General features: G+C 31.9%; 2 protein-coding genes across 3 annotated transcripts in view; one reads left to right on the top strand and one right to left on the bottom strand.

The window, feature by feature from the left end:
• The window catches only part of pins (G-protein-signaling modulator pins), a 49956-nt gene extending 29999 nt beyond the window's left edge, over positions 1–19957 (top strand). Inside the window, exons 9-18 of the mRNA XM_080152717.1 lie at positions 1369–1437; positions 5850–5915; positions 11172–11312; positions 12921–13107; positions 14607–14676; positions 15056–15139; positions 16129–16199; positions 16523–16767; positions 16980–17117; positions 19225–19957. Coding sequence (XP_080008843.1) covers positions 1369–1437; positions 5850–5915; positions 11172–11312; positions 12921–13107; positions 14607–14676; positions 15056–15139; positions 16129–16199; positions 16523–16767; positions 16980–17117; positions 19225–19329 — 1176 coding nt within the window. The 3' untranslated portion in view covers positions 19330–19957. The remainder of the gene's footprint in view (positions 1–1368; positions 1438–5849; positions 5916–11171; positions 11313–12920; positions 13108–14606; positions 14677–15055; positions 15140–16128; positions 16200–16522; positions 16768–16979; positions 17118–19224) is intronic.
• LOC145313368 (pre-mRNA-splicing factor 38B-like) overlaps positions 1–20163 on the bottom strand; it is a 100028-nt gene that overhangs the window by 57363 nt on the left and 22502 nt on the right. The window lies entirely within an intron of this gene.

Genomic DNA, 20163 nt, shown 5'->3' with positions numbered 1-20163 from the left:
CAAAAAACATTAAATTTTCTTGTTGAATAAAAAACAGATTTTTTATCTAATGGATTATTTGATATCTTGAATGTTAATATTACATACAACCAACCCTAAAAATTGGACAATCTTCGTCTGAACGTTCAAAATTAATTGTAATTTGTTAAGCCTATATTTTAGTCCTAGGATACGTGTATGTGACTTAAAAGCAATGTGACAGTTTATTTGTAGTAGCGCTGCTACTCTATAACAAATCCTTCCATATATCACTGCGTAAAAACTATAGTGACTTTAATTGACAAATTTCCGTAATTCTTTTATTAGTTTTATTTAAATCATGTAAATTTTTTTTCTATAGGTAACAATTTTATGTTATTTTTTTCATACAATCATAGTATGTAAATTTTTGGGTATAAAAATAGAACGCATAAATTCTGATTATAAATCTTGCATCTTAAAACTTTAATCTTATCAAACTTCCGTCACCTTGCTTCCCTCTCAAAATGCAAAATAAAACTAGCGGCTACGCCCCTAGAGACCTTCCGCCTCAAGGTACATAAGGTTGAAGGGTGCGGATGGAAGTAGCCACCTCCCCCATTTTTAATTTTACCATAAAAAGAAAAAGTAAAAAGAATTTTTTTTTGTAGGGGGGAATGAAATTTTTTGTATTGGCAAAACCATGGGAGGTCGTACCCTCCCCCCAAATAGTTAAAAATCTTACCAGGACCTATGAGAAGTACATTGTAAAGAAGAACGATATCGGTTAGCGGTTAGCGAGATCCTTTGTTATAGATAGATACATACTCGCACATAGGCATCCTGTTACTTTTATATAATTATAAAATATTAACATCTTTACTTTTACAGCCACTAGCGGCTTCGACCTTAGCCTCTAGGGGCTTTGCCCCAAGACGTTTGATCAACCTAATTTTTCGTATTTTAGATAAAAAAAAATATTTGGAGGGGTGTATTGTTTTTGCTCTGTCCAACGGTTAGCGAGATCCTTCGGTACAAACAGACAGATAGACATCGTTCTACTTAGTATTATAGATTACAGCAAACAATTACAGCAGACTAAAGTTCATTTTGTCCCTGTTTGAATTAGTAGAAAAGTTAAAGACAGAAAGGGGGAGGTAGGTTGTGCTAAAATTTCGTAAAGGTGTGAGTTTTAAGGCTTAAAAACAGTAGTAGAACGTTAATATTCACTAGATATGCGTATTCATAGACAAAAAAATTTAGGTATTCCCTTATATATAGTGAATATTATCAACTACTGTTTTAAGCCTTAAAACTCGCACCTTTACAGAATTTTAGCACAACCTCCCTCCCTCTTAATTTTGTATGACTATATATCCATTGTTTTTATTAACTTGATTATTTGTTAAGGAACTTGGAGACCGAGCTGTAGAGGCTCAAGCATGCTACTCTCTGGGAAATACCTATACACTACTCAAGGTAAGTTTTGTGGAACACCTGCCATAATATTTTGTTTTCAAACATTGTCGTGTAAAGGGGGGGGGGGGCACAGTGGGTTTTTTGGCTGATTTGGGGATTTTTTAACTTTATGAGTCACAAATGCCAACAAAAGCGTATTCTATCTAAAAATAAAGTTAAAACCTTTCATATACAGGTTATAGTTTATGTAATATAACATATTATATACATATTATTGTGATTTTAATAAGAAAAATGTCCCTAGAACTACTCTACTCATATAGTTAAAAATTCGAAATTTCTTATATTATTCTGCTAAAAAGAATTTTTTTTTAACATCGACTTAGATCTAAATTAAACTTTTGGAGAGTTTTTAAGGTGTACGTATATGATTAATATACATATCATATGCTTCTAAGTTTTCAATAAATAGTATACAGGGCTCGGCAGCTGCGCATCAGCTGTGACTAAGCTATAAATTTTAACCCATTTTGATGCTTTAAAAGATCTTTGATAAAAGGGATTGTCATACTAGGGTCAGGTTCGACCTTTTAGTTGATATTTAAAATTGTAAAAGGTTTGCCTGAGGTATATTTGCCGAGCCCTATTACAATGTCCTTAAAAATTATCCTGTAATTATTCAGTTTTTCAACAAATTTACTTACAATTCTGTTAAACTTTTATACATTTACGTTCTGATTATTTAGTTATGACAATCTATAAGTGTTAATGTTCGTTTGTCCCACCGTTTCAGAGCTTCGCTTTAATGGATGTTGTCATCCTTGTTATTTTTAAATTTTAATAGTTGGATGAAGAGTTTAGGTAATACCTACAGTAAATGAATGTGGATTCAGGAACTACTATTAGATTTAGAAACCAAGGGCATTGAAAGGAAAGAACAATATAAATTAAGTATTTCAAACAAAGTTAAAGGACAGACAGAAAAAAATAGTGGCTTAGAAATCAAATTTAATTTAAATGTTTCAGAAATACAGAAAGGAAGACATACGCACATTTATAAAAATTGAGCAGCTTTGTTACTAAAACTATTTCATAATAATCATTGTATATATGTTTTCAGTACATCCCATAATATAAAGTACTAAGCTTTTTTTGTGTGTAGCGAAGAATCATACTCACCCCTTAACCGATATGGTTCTTTAGAGGGAAGCTTCTTATAGGATGGTTTTAGGCTATTTCATTTTTATAAATAAGCCTGGGTTTTGTTTTAAGCTATTTTTCTGCCCTTCTATATCCCTTCGAATACCCTAGATGCTAGGGGCGCATTACCATCAATGAGGTAAATCTTTCCCCCCCCTCCCCCCCAAAAAAGCTGTCTATCTAAAATTACAGCGTAGCTTTTCTATAATTAGGGTCAGTCCGTACGTCCCTGCGTCCGTAACGTTAGCTTTTTCGTTAACTTAGGCATGTTAGAATTGTTCTATTGTTTCTTGTATTAGTTCTGTATGATTTGGAAAGCGTATCAACCCTATAATCATTACCAGAATGTCAATACGTTTATGTTGATTTTTAACTTATATTATAAGTACAATATTATAAGCGAAGCATCTCTATAATCAATTCCTAACAATGTCCGTTTACCCTTAAACAGTATTTTATATTTAAGAACTTTTGCAACAAATTTAGGCAAAATTTTGACAAGACTTATTTATATATACTTTACATATTCACGCTGTTTGTCTGTCACCCCGTTTCAGAGCTTTGCTTTTATGAATTTTGTCATCCTTGTTCAAATATAAATCAACTGGTTGTCAGACCATTACCGATAGACTGAAGGACTTAGTAAATTATAATCTGGATGCTTCTTAGTATGGTAATAAAGTCTTTTAAATAGCAGCCGAGATATTCACGTTTTCCCTAATAATGTTTCTAACGGACAGATGTACCGACAGACGGACGTATCATTTACAGAATAGCTTCACTATTAAAAACGGAAAGGTAACCTTTAAAGATTAAATATGTGTGTTATTAAATTATATCAATTTTTAGTACTTTGACTTCATAATGGTATTTAATTTATATTAATACAACTTCACAGTATCTATTTTCTAAGCTGGATTTCTCATTTGGGGCTACGAGGTGCCAAGAGTTATGAACTAATCTTGAATTATGAATACTTGAATTTAATCAGGACCTAAATAACTTTTGGCACCTCGTAGCCCCAAGTGAGAAAAACCTTTAAACGTAAAAAATACATGTTATTTTAAGATGCAATATTAGGTGTTCTTGGATTTTAAATTACAGATTTATGACAACTTTTCTTATTTTTCTTTGCATTTTAAAGTAGAAACATCTGTGTATATATCAATGAAATATTGTTACATATCATTTAATCAGATTTTTACACCAATTTATTCTAGGAAAAAGTGGGAAAAGCAATGTATGATGATTTTAATGAAAAAATTCACTTTTTAAAAATATTCCTTTGACCACGTTCAGCAAAACGGCTGTATTTTGCCTAATTTTGTAGTATATAAAAAAATCTGTTGCATGGCAACTTTTGAATGGTAATACTAGCCCCTGGGACATTTAACTCAAAATTGAGGAAATTTAAAAAATGACCAAAAATCCCACTGTGGGGGGGGGGGGTAGAGGGGAGTGTCAACACCCCACTTCAACTTGAAACTTGGAAATGCTGCCTTCCCTTTTTTCATCTCCAAAAGTTTTCACACACCCCATTTGAATCGCTGTGCCGACACTGATTTCAATATATTGTAGCAACATTTTTCTTTTTAAATATTGATATTAAATTTTTAAATAAAATTGACCTAATATAAATATCATGTTATTTTTCTATTATATGTATAAAATATTTACACGATATTTGGAACAAATAACTAAAATTTAATTTACTCAATATATTATTTGGTTCTATGAGCAGATATTAGATTTAAAATTAGCATTTGTATATTTTATCTCAAAAGTAAATTTAAATATTACAACAATAGTCCCTTTCGTGGCAACGCACCTTAAGGGGCGATTCTTCGTATTTTTCACAGTAGCTTATCTCTTATTTCTAGCCCCTGCGGGGCCAATGGCCTAACCTTGTGGGGCAATCACCTAACCTAAAATAACTTATAAAAAGCCATTTTGAAAATACGACGAATCGCCCCTTAAGGGGCGTTGCCACGAAAAGGACTATTCCCCAAAATGGTTATGACTTTAGTTAGTGTTCGTATCTTTAATTAATAATTTCAACTAAATCAGGACAACTGGCATATCGAGGAATAGGAAATATTGTTTAGGTTTTCATAGAATATTGCTTTTTTGCGTCGTATAATATATCATCCGGCGAAGTTAATAATGCACCCAGCGGAAGTGCATCCATTTTTCAAAATATATTTAGGCAAGTTATGTTTAGTTGGTAGAATTCCAATGGAACATTATTTCTGTTCATTAAAATCAACAGTCAAATAATGAAAATGAGAATAAATATGTTCAGAAGACTCTTGAGTCTTTATATACCCGTACATAAAGTTTAAATTACATATTTGATTATACATAAACTCTGTGCAAGGCTTGCCAAACCCAACCAATTATTTGCAATCTCCCGCCAGCTGTATCCACTCAAATTTATTCAAGAATTGTAAATGCAGTCTCTCGTGTCACATTAAAGAAAATGAGTTGTAGGATGCCGTCAAAATGTCTAAATTGGAACGCTTTGCTTACATTGAAAATTGCTTTTCTTTAACAAATTTAAATTTGGGTAAGTATTATAAGTTTAAGAACACAAAAAGAAAGTACCTACCCACGTTTATTGTTCATTAACAATTTTTTTTTTTTGTAGTTAAAAACTAAAAATAAATTTTTACTTGATATAAGCAAAGTACAAATTTTAAATACAAAGTTTTAGAAAACAATTTATTTTTGTCCGCCATTAATGAAACTTAAATTTAAATGTTTTAATTTTTAACAAAGTTACTTAAAAGTATGACGTGAGTGTTTGTCTTCAATATAACATAAGAAAATGGTTCTGTTATTTTTATTAAGTCTTCTATCTCAATTGTTAGGTTTTACCTTAAAGTTCCAAAATTCAAAGTTGCATGAAGTGCATTTAACAAGTTTAATTTTGTATTACAATAAATAGCAAACAGTTTGGCAGCACCAAAATTTTCATCATGCTGTTTTATGTGAAAACAGGACAGACATTTATGTTGCAGATATCAAAAAAATAAGATTTTTAAGTCTTATTTTAAAAACTACCTGGTAGAAAATTGAATTTTTTTTCCAAATAGATGTAGTTTAAATTTAAACTATTGAACTGGAAAAATGAAGTTCGCTAAATTCAAGTTTAAATGCACTTCGTGCAACTACCCCTTTCTTTTGCATATTAAGGAACAAAAAGTTTACTAATTTTAAGTTAAAATGTATTTCATGATAATAAAATACCTACCATTTTTCTTTTTTTTCAGGACTATCCCACAGCCATAGACTATCATCTCAAGCATCTCAAGATTGCAAAGGAACTTTTTGACAAGGTAAATATCATTGGTGACTTATTTTGAATTGCTAGACTGGTTCAAAATGACAATTTAACTGAATTAATTTTAGAAAAAAATTATAATTACGGTTTTTTTTTGGGGGGGGGGGGGGGTGGCTACCTTAATATTTACTAAACTGCCCTCCCCCCCTCAAAAAAAAAACGGTTAAAATTACGTAGCTGGTTTTGCTTCCTCTCTTATTGTTTAGTTGTTTCTATTTTCCATGATGCTTTTTTTGTCCAAGACTTGTACACTATGGTTTGATTTTTGGGAGGTAAATTGGAACTTATTCCCAAAATGTTTTGACGTAGGGTATACACCATTTTTATCCCCCCCCCCCCCCCCCCTCCCCCCAACAAATAGAGTGTTTGCATTGAACTATCCATTTATCTCTGCATTTATGTAACTATTACGCACAACAATTTCATTCGAAAAATCTTTTTCGTATTTATATTGGAAAGAAAGTATCGATTTAATAATGTCCTGCCATCCAATTTTATAAATCTAGACAAAGTTATCTGTTTGTTTAGTTCCTTGCCGTTGACCAACTCAATAACAGAATTAAATATTAATTCTCAGACTAGTTTTATTTTCAGAAGGAAGTAATAAAAACTAATTTATTGTATTTGTCTTTGTTAATATTAAATGAAATAAGTAATAACTAGTTACTTTGGTGGTGGATCTAACATTACAATGTTTAAATGGTTGACTGTTAAATTAAAAATGAAATTCGCAAAGGTTTGTCTTCCTCATTATTTGATCTTAAAAACTATTAAATCATACATCCTGTTACCCTAACAAGGATTACACCATCCGTAACATGGAATTAAAAGCAGTTTTTTTTTTGGATTCATATGTACAAAGAATTTTTGCAGAAAAATTCAGATTCCCATGTCATATCATGGCGAAGTAAATTACAGTCATCCCAAAAAATCCCATTAAGTTTTTTTTGGGCAGACAAACAAATGAATTGACTTACAGAGTACCTAATTCAATTAAATTATACTGCGAAGTCTCATAAATCTGCTAAGTAAAATTGCGGGTTTTTTTGCAACCAAAACGATGTGGACACACTAGGCTGGACATTTTAAACAGAGAAGCTTCGTATCTAATAAAAGGAATATTATGCTTGTTCAGATCAAGTATATTAAGCATAATTTATTATCCTTCATAAAACTTGGAGAATACATTTTTTCCTACAAGTTAATAATTGCAAAACAAGAAAAAGGTTTTGCGTTGGTAAGCTTAGTTATTTAGTTATTTTAAGTAGCGCACCTACACTAGATCCTTATGTAAGCGTAGTATAGTGTTCTATTAATTAGAAACTTGTCTCCCTTTCATGTATTAACAATGAATTCAAAAATTGAAAAAATGTAGTCTATTATTTAGAAAATTACTTGTAACTTTCAGAGTACATTAATTTTAGTTGTATAATACAAATGAAATATGATACCTGTAATAATACCTATGCTTTGACTAATTCAGCAAGCAGTTATAACATTAGTAATAGATTTCATTCAAACAAGTGATTGTTTATTGTATAAAATACTTCAGTGTTTTTGCTTAAAATTAGGTATAAACCTTTAAGTAAAAAAGAAGGGAATAGTCCCTTTTGCGGCAATGCCCCTTAAGGGGCGATTCTTCGTATTTTTAAAATGGCTTTTTATAGGTTAGGATAGGTGTTTACCCCACAGGGTTGGGCAATTGGCCTCGCAGGGTTAGAGCCCCCCTCAAAGGGGCTAGAAATAGGAGAAAAGCTACTGTGAATAATACGAAGAATCGCCCCTTAAGGTGCGTTGCCGCGAAAGGGACTATACCCCAAAAAGAATATACGAAAATATTTCATAATGCACAGGTTTTTGGAAACTTTCCATGGAATTTTTGTATCTCTTAACTTTCACCATGAAAAAGTATAAAAGTTTTACAACCACGATAAGCATCTAAGATATATAAAAAAAACTCCAAGAAAGTTTAAATGAAAGTTTTGCTAACAAGTGCTTGTTTCACCATCAAAACTTTACACCAAAAATTTTAAAGGTTTTGTGGAGTAAAGGAACGTGGACATTATGTTTTATCACATTTTTCTATTCTCAAATAAACTTAAATGTTTAAAGCTTAATACTTTTTTCGTGGATTATTTTATTCCAAACGTAAATTGGAAGATTTTTTTTAGAATTTTTACAAAATATTCTGAACTGGTAGCAAAATGTCAATTAAAGTATTTGTGTTTTTTACCATTCTAGAATTAACTTTGGTGTATTTTATCAGTTTTTCTTCTTGTCACTTTTGTACTTTTTAAGCTTGTTTGTGTGTTTCATACAGAGACAAGGATAGTACTACTAAAAATCCGTTTTTTGTCTTGATTCAACATTTTTGCAGTAAAAAAAGTCATGGGTATAAGTCTAAAATGTTAGTTTTTAAGACTTTTTTTCAAAAAGGAATCTATTTTTCACTTTTTCTACAAATTCAATGCTTTTGCATCATTTGGATGGCATTGGGAACATGTAAAACGATGGTCCCAAAAAAGTTTGTCAGCAAGTTTAAGTTTCTTCAGGCACTATATCCTTGTCCCTGGTTTCAAGGTTTTAAAAGTTTACATGGTTTGCCTGAAGTAAAGATGGCTGGAAGGCCAAAAATAGATTTAAAAAAACTTTAACTGGACAATATTTTATGTGTCCAAACGAAAATTTTATATAGTTATGTAACATTCTTTGAAGTTTTTCAAATAGTTATTATTTATTTAGTTAAATTAACTGTTGCATCAATACGTAATATTTAATACAATTTAAGTACATATTAAGGTGTGTGTGTTTGTTTACTAAGATCTCAAAAACAGCAGGTCCGATTGTTTTACTATTTTTAGGAAGTTTGTATAGGTCCAAGGTATGTGATTTATTTGGAAGGGAGGTACAACAACCCCACTTCTCAGAGGAGCTATGGACCCGAGTAAATATCTGCCTCACCTAAACAAAATTCTTATAGTGGGTTTACAACCCACCTTACCCTGTGGGGTAAAATGGAGTCAGTGAATAGTATATGAAAAACTTGTAATATTCTTGTAATATAAAACTTATGTATTCTTATGGTTATATTTTTGCACTTACTAAACTTTGTTTTGGTTTTATGTTTCCAAATAAACACAAACACATAATCCTACAAAAAAAAAACAGTACATTTGAGTTGCAGTAGAGACATTTTCTTGAAAAAAGATTTCTTTTTATACAAGTAAACTTCAAATCTTATTCATACCTTAAAAAATAGGTTTTTGATTACCCTTTCTGTCAAAAACCTTTATGAATAATACTCTCGTTGCTTACTATAACAAAACTAACCATGAATATTCTCTAATTTTTACCAGAATTCTTTTTAGGGATGTAGAATATAAATGCATATTATGACTGGGGAAATAATTTTGTAAATTCAGGTTGCTATTTCACCCTGTTATTTATTGGTCAGTTGAATATTCCAGTAGGAGGGGAGGGAATGATGGAGGGGATTGTGGATAATCTGATAAGTGATAATCTGGTGTAAGATCCAAGTGATAATAAATCCATTATTCTTGTCCTGTTTCTCTGGAATACTTGTTCTTCTTTCTGTTTTGACCATAAAAGTTGGATGATACAATAAATATAGCATGCACCTTTATTGCCCATTATCTAAGAAATATGATACCTGCCTTCAAACCTTCCACATACACACACACCCATACACACACATACCCATACATACACACACACACACACACTCAACCTCTGTGCCATAATAGTCCCAAGTTAGATGTTAGAATGGGAATAAAATAGTTGAAATTATATCCATTTGTTTTTATTTCTATCAACCAAATGGGGCCCAAAAGACATATTTATTGCTGGAATAACTTTATGCTATGAAAACCTTCTTATATATGCTACTAGCGGCAACGCCTCTAGAGGCCTCTAGTGGCACTTTAAATGTTTATTTTTTCATTTCAAATATGTAACTATTTTCTATGTTGCGTTAAAGTACCTATCTATTTAAAAAAGATTTTCGATTTTTTGTGATTTATCTTGGGATGGTGGTGGTACCCTTCCCCAAAATAGTTATAAACCTACCCGGGACCTATGAGAAGCTACCCTGTTTTAAAACTAAAAACTCGATTTGATATTTCATGTTAAATATAGTCCTGTTGTTTCAAAACTACTGGTACACTAAGTTATAGAACATGCTCTCTTATTGCTTGGCCTAAAAACATTGGTTACTCTCAGCTTATACCAATAAAGAAATTAATTCGGAAAAAATCACGAAACCTATACGTGTTTTTCAGCTGTCGTTGGGGGTGCAACATATCGTAAAATTGACGACCTCTCCATTTGCCCCCAAAATATTATCTTAGATTTATTTCGCTTGTGGGTTATACCTTATTCCTGGTATATTTTTTAAACTGGCAGAGTCCAAACTTTACAGTCAATAATTTTAGTCTACAAAAGGGTTAATTTTATCATTCTACGGAATGTACATCAATTTATCGTCCATTGTGTTATCCCTGACTGAGATATGATAGCATATACTATTTTAAATCTCTTCCCATGTTTTAAAATTGAAATGAATTGTCATTTGCATCATTTAATTAATATTAGTTGTGGTAATTATGGATGTTGTGATCCCAGGGCTGTGTTGTTCACAACTTAGTAATTTATTGCAATGGTTTTAGTGTCCAGTCTAGACTTTAAATAAATATTTTCACCAAGGGATATTAGATAGTTCAAATATTATTAACATTTAAATTGAAAACTTTGTTCAGTTTTTCAATTTAACTTTAACTTTAGATTGTTAATGACTAAGGTTATGATTTTGTCATTTAGTATTGAGTAAAGCACTATTTTCAGAAAGTAAAAACATTTTATTGTACTTTTTTAAAAATGCCATATGATTTTTACCTTTTCCGTATTAGTTTAATACCTTCTACTCATTTAAAAGGCCATAATGACCATAATACAAGTCTTGTTAGCCCAAGCCTTCGTCCAATCGGGGCTAAAAAAAACAGAATTAATCTTATATTTGTACATTTTTATATCCGCGGAAAGCTGTTAATAATACGATGCGATAAATAACTATTACATTTCAAAAAGGCACAAGTTTTCATTTAAACTTAATGATAATTACATAGGGTTATTACCTTTTTAAAGAAGTTATAACAAGTTTAGGAAAAATTTCAAAGCATTTTCCAATCCGTGGAAAGCTATCCATAATTCCATATTTGAAATATGTTTTCTTCAGGTTGGAGAGGGGCGTGCCTGTTGGTCGCTAGGAAACGCGCACAGTGCCATGGGTAACTCTGAGAAGGCGTACGAATACGCCACCAGACATCTGGAGATTGCAAAGGAGACTGGAGATATGGTCGGTCAGGCTACTGCACAGGTACAGATAAATACATAAATGGATATACAATACGTGAATATTGTGGAAGATTCTCACATATTCTCATAAAATATTTCTTCCATATAGCTTATGCCCCATCCCCTTCCCTAACCATAGAGGAACCCATATTTACCAATATCTGAGGACTATATTAGCAACCTAATTCATGACGAATTCCTCTGTCGCAATATCAACTTATTCTATATCCATTTTTTGGTAGCAAGATAATTATTAGATAGACAGATTCATTTGATATTTTTAAAACGGTCAATTACTGAAAATTTAGTGTCTTTTTAACTTTAATCTAACATTTGAATTTAGTAGGTATGAATTAATTCCATTGGCCAAAAAAGTGCCAAACGTTTCACATCTCATTTATAGATTTATAAAAAGACAATTTTTGTAAGTAGTCCTGACTAATTCCGTTTGATGGAAATTTCCACATAATAATGCAAATTAGTTTCAAGGAAATCTGAAAATGTGGTGAAAACTGATTTTATTAAAATGTAAAATAAAGAAAACTTGGAAAGTTGATCTCTTTGTTTGAAAAGTAATTTCACGGAGAGATGTTTTAACCTCAGCAAAATGTCAAAATTCTGGTTCGCTTCAGTTAACATTTAAGAGTTTTCCCTTTGATGGAGTCTTTATGAACAGGGTTATATAACAGAATCTTAGATTTTATGGAAGATGATTAAGTACAAAACTTCATATCTGAAACATGAAGGTAGCTCCATAAAAGGGGGTTCAATAATAACATTAGTTCTTACTCCTTAAATAAATATGAATAATTACAGAAGGCATCAATAGACTGTCATGGATTTTAACTTAACTTAAGGTATGTTTTGCCGCTGGTTTTAAAAATATTAGATAGAAAAGGAGTGCTATTTTGGTTTTGATAGATAAACTAAATCCTACTTCTAACAGTGTTTTTTTTCTATTTTGACATATCCCTATTACACTTTTCTTTTGGGCTTTTAGCAAGCAAATGGGGTCATTTATTATGAACTAGGTAGAAAGTTGGATAAGTTTTTCTAACAACTTTAACTTTATCTCAGTCCTTTCATTTTATCTAACTTCATTTAAAAAGGTATAAAAGAACTTAAGATCACCCAAAACGTTTTGTTACTAAGTACTTAGTTTTTCCTGAAAGTTTTTCTTATAGGAAGATTTTTTTACAAGTTTTTTAATTTGGATTTAATTTGTTAATTAGGCTTAAACTAAAAGCTGTCGCTATATAGCCAGGCTTTGATTCTATTCAATAATCATATTTTTATTTTATGTCTTTTTGAAAAAAAAGCATAATATAGTTTTCACTTTTTTTACTCCGTGTCTCATTTCTTTGAAGTGAAGATTTTTCGTGTATCGATGTTACTTTTGCCCTTCTGGTGGGAGCTGGGTAAGAGATAGAACCTAAGTCCTCTAAAGTTTTCTCTTTGTTATGCCAATATCTTTCTATAGACACCTTAACACCCAAGATTGGTCTACTGTAGATCCCCTGGCGACTCGGCAAAGTCCAAACTTTGATTTAGCGTTGGGTCACCTTGGAAGCATTCCACTGTACATACATGTTAACATTGCAGTCAACGCAAACAGCTGTATAATTTGCAGGTGAACCTGAGCGAGCTGGCCAAAACCCTGGGACTGCCGGACGGACACATCGGCAGCAAGAAGGACGGCAGCGTAGGCGGCAACAATGAGGTGTCGCCCAAGTCCAGCAGACGCAAGTCTATGGAGAGAATGGAAATGATTAAGATGACTCCGGATAACAAGAAGTGGGATAATAAGGACAAAGACGGTAAGTTTGTTGGCATACACTTGTCCCAGGATTCATTATATGATACACACAAGGTATTTAGACAAGGGTAGGGGAATAGGTACACATCTTATAGAATTGAAAAGGGAAGATCTTTGCAAGGGAAGAATTAAAGAACACCAATGAAATAAAAAATAAAGGAAATGAAAGTGGTATCTCTATTTCACTGAAATCAATTAAAAAGCCTCAACGTTAAAGAGAAGACATTCGATTCCTTCTTTTCTGTAATTGAAATAATACGCAGGAATAATCTCAATTTTTGAGAATTTTTCCTTTGATGTGTTTTCTTTTACTTCACCAGTATTTGTTTAAGACATTTCTATAATTTTTCCTTTCAAATAGGATAATAGTTATGTATCGTGTCGTATAATAGACAGTTTTCCACGGATAGTACAATGAAAATTCTAGTTTGTTGGCCCTGATGGGCTGTAGACTCACCCAACAAAACTGGTATTGATTATTTGCGTTTTATTATATTGTTTGTAATAAAATTGTCTGTTATACGATTCGACACATGATTACTGTATGGCATGAACCGGTTCTAATACAGCGGATATAAATCGGTTTCGAAGCCATATGGGGAAATAAATTATTTTATCATTCATAAGGTTTGTTATAAAACACCAAAATATTGATTAGTTTTAATAATTTTATGCTGATTATTAAAGGAATAAAAAAAATATCAGCAAATTATTTCAAATAAAACAAGGATTATTCGTCCATGACAAGCGCAGTATTTACACGCTGAAAATATGTAATTTTATGAAATAACAACGAACTAAAAAATACGAAAAAAATATCATAGAGATAATGTACATAATGTTTTAGCGACGTTGATTAAGTGAAGTATAACTGTTTCTGCTGCAAAAGTGTTGACAATTCGTACAGACGTACAGCCACCCTTAGTTGTAGAGTAGTAGCTGAATCTAAAGTTTAAATATTTGAATACTTTAATCAAATTCCAGCAAATTCTAAATATCTTTGTTAATGAAATCCTGATAAAATTCCGAAGAATTTCTTGTGGGTTTTGTTTAAAATTCCATTTATGTTTTTTGCTAATCAGTTTTATAAATAAACATTTCTTTGATTTTAATTATTTAGTATAAAAGAAAGATTAATTTTTTTGAGGACTTTAAAAGAAAATGTTTATACAATAAGCATAATAAAACTATTACATACAAAGCTTAATTAAATTTGTAAAAATTATGCTTACGTTATAGGTTATTATTAAAAAGGAGGGAGGGGATTGATTATTCCGCCATCTTTCTTTGAATTTTGTATTACAAGAAAAACTCGGCGGGTATGTGTATTTTTCAGGTGACCTATTTCTTGGGATGTTTGGCCTACATACTAGACCCTTCCAAAGAGACAAAATTTAACCTGGACCTATAAAAATAGAATCACATATGTCCAGCTAACAACCAAATTTTGTGGTATAATCAGATAGACAGACATCCTACTTCATTACTTTGATATTTTAGATGATGAAAGTAACTCAGCTAGTAAGTCTGATCTATTGGACGAGGAAGACTTCTTTGACTTTATTTCAAGGTCAGTTAATTTAGATAAGGATTGGGGTATAGTTCATTTCGTGACCAACGCCTCGTATTTTTACAGTATTACCCCTTCTATAGGTTACAATTAGTTTTTGAAACGTTTGAACACCTAACTTAATGAACCAACCAATCAAAATTCAGTAAAAAGTTGTTGATCAAACGAATAAGAAAACGTTATTTTAAACTTTGGGGACTAGTGTTATAAACCGCCCATGTCTCCTCCCTCCTTGTAAGAAATCCATAGAATAAAAATCTTTTGACCTTCTAAAAGCTTTAACACCTGAGTTCTACTAAGTGGCTCTTTTTCAAATATAATAACGGATAATTACTGCAGACCTGCTTTAGGCTTTTTCTACGATTGATATTTTTTTTAGATTTCAATCTAAACGAATGGATGATCAACGATGCTCTTTGGCAGAACCTATTCTTTCATCATCAACAAATCACAAACAAACAAGGTAGGGAACTATTTCAAACTTGTGGGCAGTAGAATATATTGTAGTAGGGCTCGGCAGCTGTAACAGTTTTTGTAGTTTTAAAAAAGCAGTCACTCGCCCTAGTTTTCGATGAACCATCACAGCTGAAAGCAGCTTATGCCGCCTAGATTTTTTTCTTTCATAGAAAAAGTAACAATCTAATTCTACAGTCTTTTTATCATAATTAATTTTTCATGATTCTGCAACCAAATAGCAATTTTTAAGCGGCTGCCGAGACTTGCAAGAATAAGACTGTAATCAGTATTCAATAAAAATAAACTGTATATTATGGTAAATTATTGAGTATCTCAACTCTAATCGAACCTAAATCCCTTCTTTTTGTATAGCATAATCTTACCATTATATCTGTAAAAGAACACATTTAGAAAATCTTTACAAAATACAGTTTTTGTCATAATGCATTTTCCTCCCCACTGCAATGTGATTTATTGTTAACCTAATCCTTTAAACCTTTTTATAATATATACAATTTTCTTTTTCCTTTTTTATAAAACTTTTTATATTTTTGTAACACAATAAGTTGCAATAAATCTTTTTTTAAAAATTGTTTTGATGATTAATCCTTTTCTTTAAACAATTACAAAAAGAATAGTAGTAAATTTTGAACTTTTAATCTAAGAACTTCTATCCTTGACTTTAAAGACTCGTAGGCTGGGTAATTAGGATTGTGGAATTAAACTTGTAAACAAGATCTTATTTTGGTCAGTCTCTGTACCAAATTTTCTCAATTACTTTGTATTATAATATGGTTACACGCACTTTAGACAACCAACCTTTGATTGCACAACCTTTGTCTATAAGTTCTAACTGTACATGATACTCATATGATACCTCTTTGGCTATGACGCGGTGTTGGGCCGAGATTCGAACCTATCACCTTCCCGACAACGAGCGGGAGCGCTACGTTTTACGCCACAGTCGCAGGTTAATATTATGAAAATTTTATTTAGGAATAATAACAATAACACAGAGAGTAAGCAACAACAGAATGGGCTGGGTAGGCACAAGGATGATATGATGGGTGAGTAACATTGATTTATCCTTTTTTATATTCTTATTAATTATAAAAAGTAACAGGTTGTCTGTCTGTATTAACCGAAGGATCTCGCTAACCGCTGAACCAAAATGTTTCTCTTTGACAGTTAAGATTAATAGGTCTTGGGAAGGCTTATTAATTTTTTAAGGGAGGTTACCAGCATCCTCCCAAGCGAAATCGCCCCTGAAAAATGATCCCTCCACCTATCATTCTTAAAATTAAAAGTGATGGTCCCCATCTTTTTTAATTAAGAAAGTGTAAAATGTATTATTTTTGTATATTATACACTATCATATTGTTTCATTTAGAATCAATGAACAGTTCAAGGTTACCTGAACCTACCAGATCTGAGCGCAACGGCGGTTCACGCCTTCCAGCTGCTCCGCCGACCGCAACCGACGGATCTTCGAGATCCAACGCCGCTCCATGGTCTGGTCTGCCAGGTCTGACAAAGCCAAGACAGCCAGAGCTGCTACAGCGGCTGTCCGTAGCGGGAACAGACAAGGACAGTCTGCCTGATGATAACTTCTTTGAACAGCTGATGAAAATGCAGGTATAGTAACTGTAAACTCTGTTCGTTGCTTAGTATTCTTTAGTCACCCCAGTTATCTTTATTTCTTTGGAAACAGCTGTCTTGAGTTTAGTAATGGCACATTTTTAGAAAATTATTATGCCTTTTGCGGCAAAGTAACAGCTTTTATAGGATTATGAGGAAAAGAACAATGATGAATATCTCAATAATGACATTACTTTACTTTATTTCAGGGGACCCGTATTGAGGACCAGAGGTCAAGCCTGCCTGGGAATGAGTCCCTGGCTGTTCCTGGTGTACCTGGCGGACCACCCACAGCTGCACCCACTATACCTGACGAGGACTTCTTCTCACTTATTTGTAGAATTCAGGTAGAGATAATATTTTTAACATGAATTCGAGATTTCTTCTGTTTTACTTATTTGATACTGTGATTTTAAAGTTACATTTTAAATTAAATTTTGGATTTATTGTACTTAAATTATTTAAGATTTTTATCAGTTTGAATTTGTATTATGTTTATGGTTTTTTTTGTTGCGGTAGACGTTGGTTTTCGGCAGTGGCGGTGTTTTATTTTTGTTTCTCAAAAGACCATTTGATATGCTAAATCCAAGTGCTGTACTAGTCTTATTGGTTTTAGTTTTGGTTTTGAAATACAAGAAATCAACGTTTTATATTTTAAGATATTTCTTTGAATGATATTAACAGCTTTAAATTATGGCATTACGTTTTCTCTTATTTCAAGTTTTTTCTCAATATATGTAAAAATGTAAATTTATCTGCTATATTTTTATTGCGAAGGCGGGAATGACATTCTATTTTATTTTTATATTTATAAAATAAAGAAAATATATAATTTTTATTAGAACAAATATTGTAAGAAAATGTTTAGTTATTGCCAGGGAGGTAGAGGGCTAGTACTTAAACACTATCTCTTATTTGTTGGCTTCAAAACATTGGGTTAATTTATTAAATCTTGATTAGTTAGTTTAATTTGTCCAAACATTTCAACCAATAATTTAAATAATTTTCTCGTATTCATTCGAATCCGGTGGATAGGAACCGGTTCTCAACCATACGAAAAAACTATGTCTAGCATCGTATTATATCCAGCTTTCTACGAATATAAAAATGTACAATCATAAGATTAAAACCATTTTTTTAGTCCGTGCCTACGGCACCTCGGGGCTAAAAAAACTGGTTTTAATCTTATAATTGTACATTCTATATCCGCGGAAAGCTGTTTATAATACGATGCGAGAAATAACTATTCAAGTCCATTGGCTTATCCTTTACGATCCCTGATTGCTACGAAAGAAAAAAAAGATTAGATGAGAATCCAGATAGAAGATTTGGCCTAAATAGCTTAAAACAAAAGCAGACAATTAAAAATTATTTTTACTTACAAAAAATTAGTAATTTATTCTTACGTTATGCGGGCATTTTCTAAGATTTTTAAATATTGCATTGGTTTAAATTCTATTCCTCTCTATTCTATGTTAATTACTCTCTTACAAAATTGATCCTTTGATGAAAGGATAAAAAACAAAAGCTTTATTGGTGAGTTCTCAATTCAGTATAAAAATCACTTTAGCAAGTCATCAAGGATTGAAGGAAGGAGGGATGGGGGAGGGGGATGAAGGGGGTAGATGACTTTCCACTTTCAATTTAACTTTTTATTTGGGGTTAATTTTTCCCAGGGGTTCAAGGGTTGATTTAGGAGGGCATATCGGTGCAGTGGTTAGGGAGATCTTTTTCCTAACGGAGACAAACAGATGGTATCCTGTTACTTTTAAATAAGGATTTTGATAATTTACTGGATTGAAGAGTCACTAGGATTGTTAGACTTCAAAGGCTCCGGGTTTCTTGCTTAAGTCAAAGGACAACAAATACGAAAAAAACTGGATTGTCTGGCCGAGATTTATTAAAAATTCACAAGGACAATAGCAAGTTTAAAAGATACATAAGAAAGATTTTGTAACCCTTGCTTACAGAAACAAGGTATCAGGATTCTAGAAAACAATTATATGCGAGATTCTTCTGGCAACCAGATACATTTATTGCTTCTCTATACCCACTTTCCATTTGTCACATTCTAAAACTAGTTTTACCCCAGAGATCTAAAGGGATAACACAAAGGCCGATAAAATGATGTACATCACAAAAGAATAAAGATAATAACAAAATTACCCCTTCTGTAAATAAAAATTATAGGTTAAAACGTTTAACACTCAGCCTAATGAATCAACCAATTAAAATTAATAAAGTTACCAAAGTTGTTAAGCCAACGAATAAGAAAACATTATTATAAAACTTTGGGGACCAGTGTAATAAACAACCCATTGGTTTTACACAGAGCTTTGCTGATATAAAACATATAAAAGACATAAAAACCTTACATCTAATTTGCTTATTTTTCTTCTCCTATTTCAGTTTCAACTGTCACCTAATGTGCAGATTTAACCTTACTGTTTTCAGGGCGGGCGCATAGATGACCAGCGGGCAACCCTACCTGGAGGAGGAGTGTGGCCAGCAGAGCACCAGCCCACAGCCAACGGTCATCCAAGGACAAGTGACTTGTAGTACCAGATCTAAGGCTATCAGCAAGGGACTTAGAATTAATACAAACGCAACGTGTTAATAATTAAATTGTTTAATTTGCAAAAATTACAACAAAGAAAAAGTTGAAAATCATCAATTGCAATTAAAATATATTAATAGTGTTACAATAGAATATTTGCAATTTTTACTATATTAAACTTAAATAGAATAGCTTTGTCTTAGAATAATAAGAATCTTGATAAAAATTCTTAATTGCGCTATAAGAAAATTAAATTATACTTATGATGAAAATTACTCAATGTATCTGAAAAATTATAATTATATCAGGGTTCTAGACCCTGCAATTTTAACCCGGTTTTTATTTCAAATTTTAGAAGGCAATTTGGTTGCCTTTTTCATTGTAGAGTTGTATTAATAAAATATTATTAGTTTTGAACTATGTTCATATATAAAATGGAAAATATATCTCCCCCTATATTTTTTAGCAATGATAGTTTTTAAGTTTATTCTCATAAGCTATTTAATATTTTTATTTAGATTTTAGTAACATTAGGATAAGATTTTAAAATAGTTTAGTAAAATAGTTGGATTTTATACAGTTTACGGTAAAATGTTGCTGAAATGCAATTTTACAGGGATCGCGTGGCTAGAGAAAACATGCGTTAAATAGGTCTTTTTGCGCATTTATGTCGACTTCGAGATAGTTAATTTGAAGACCCAGGGTGGGAGGAGACATTGGGTTGTTTATTATACTAGTCTGCAAAGTCGTGTGATAACGTTGCCTTTTTCGTTGCCTTAACTACTTTGGGGCTTTTATTGAATTTTGATTGTTTGGTTCATTTAGTTGAGTCCAAC

This window comes from Acartia tonsa, chromosome 3 (genome assembly GCF_053477335.1).
Source record: "Acartia tonsa isolate MP-2025a chromosome 3, ASM5347733v1, whole genome shotgun sequence".
NCBI lineage: Eukaryota > Metazoa > Arthropoda > Copepoda > Calanoida > Acartiidae > Acartia > Acartia tonsa.
This window is presented reverse-complemented; position numbering and strand designations above follow the sequence as displayed.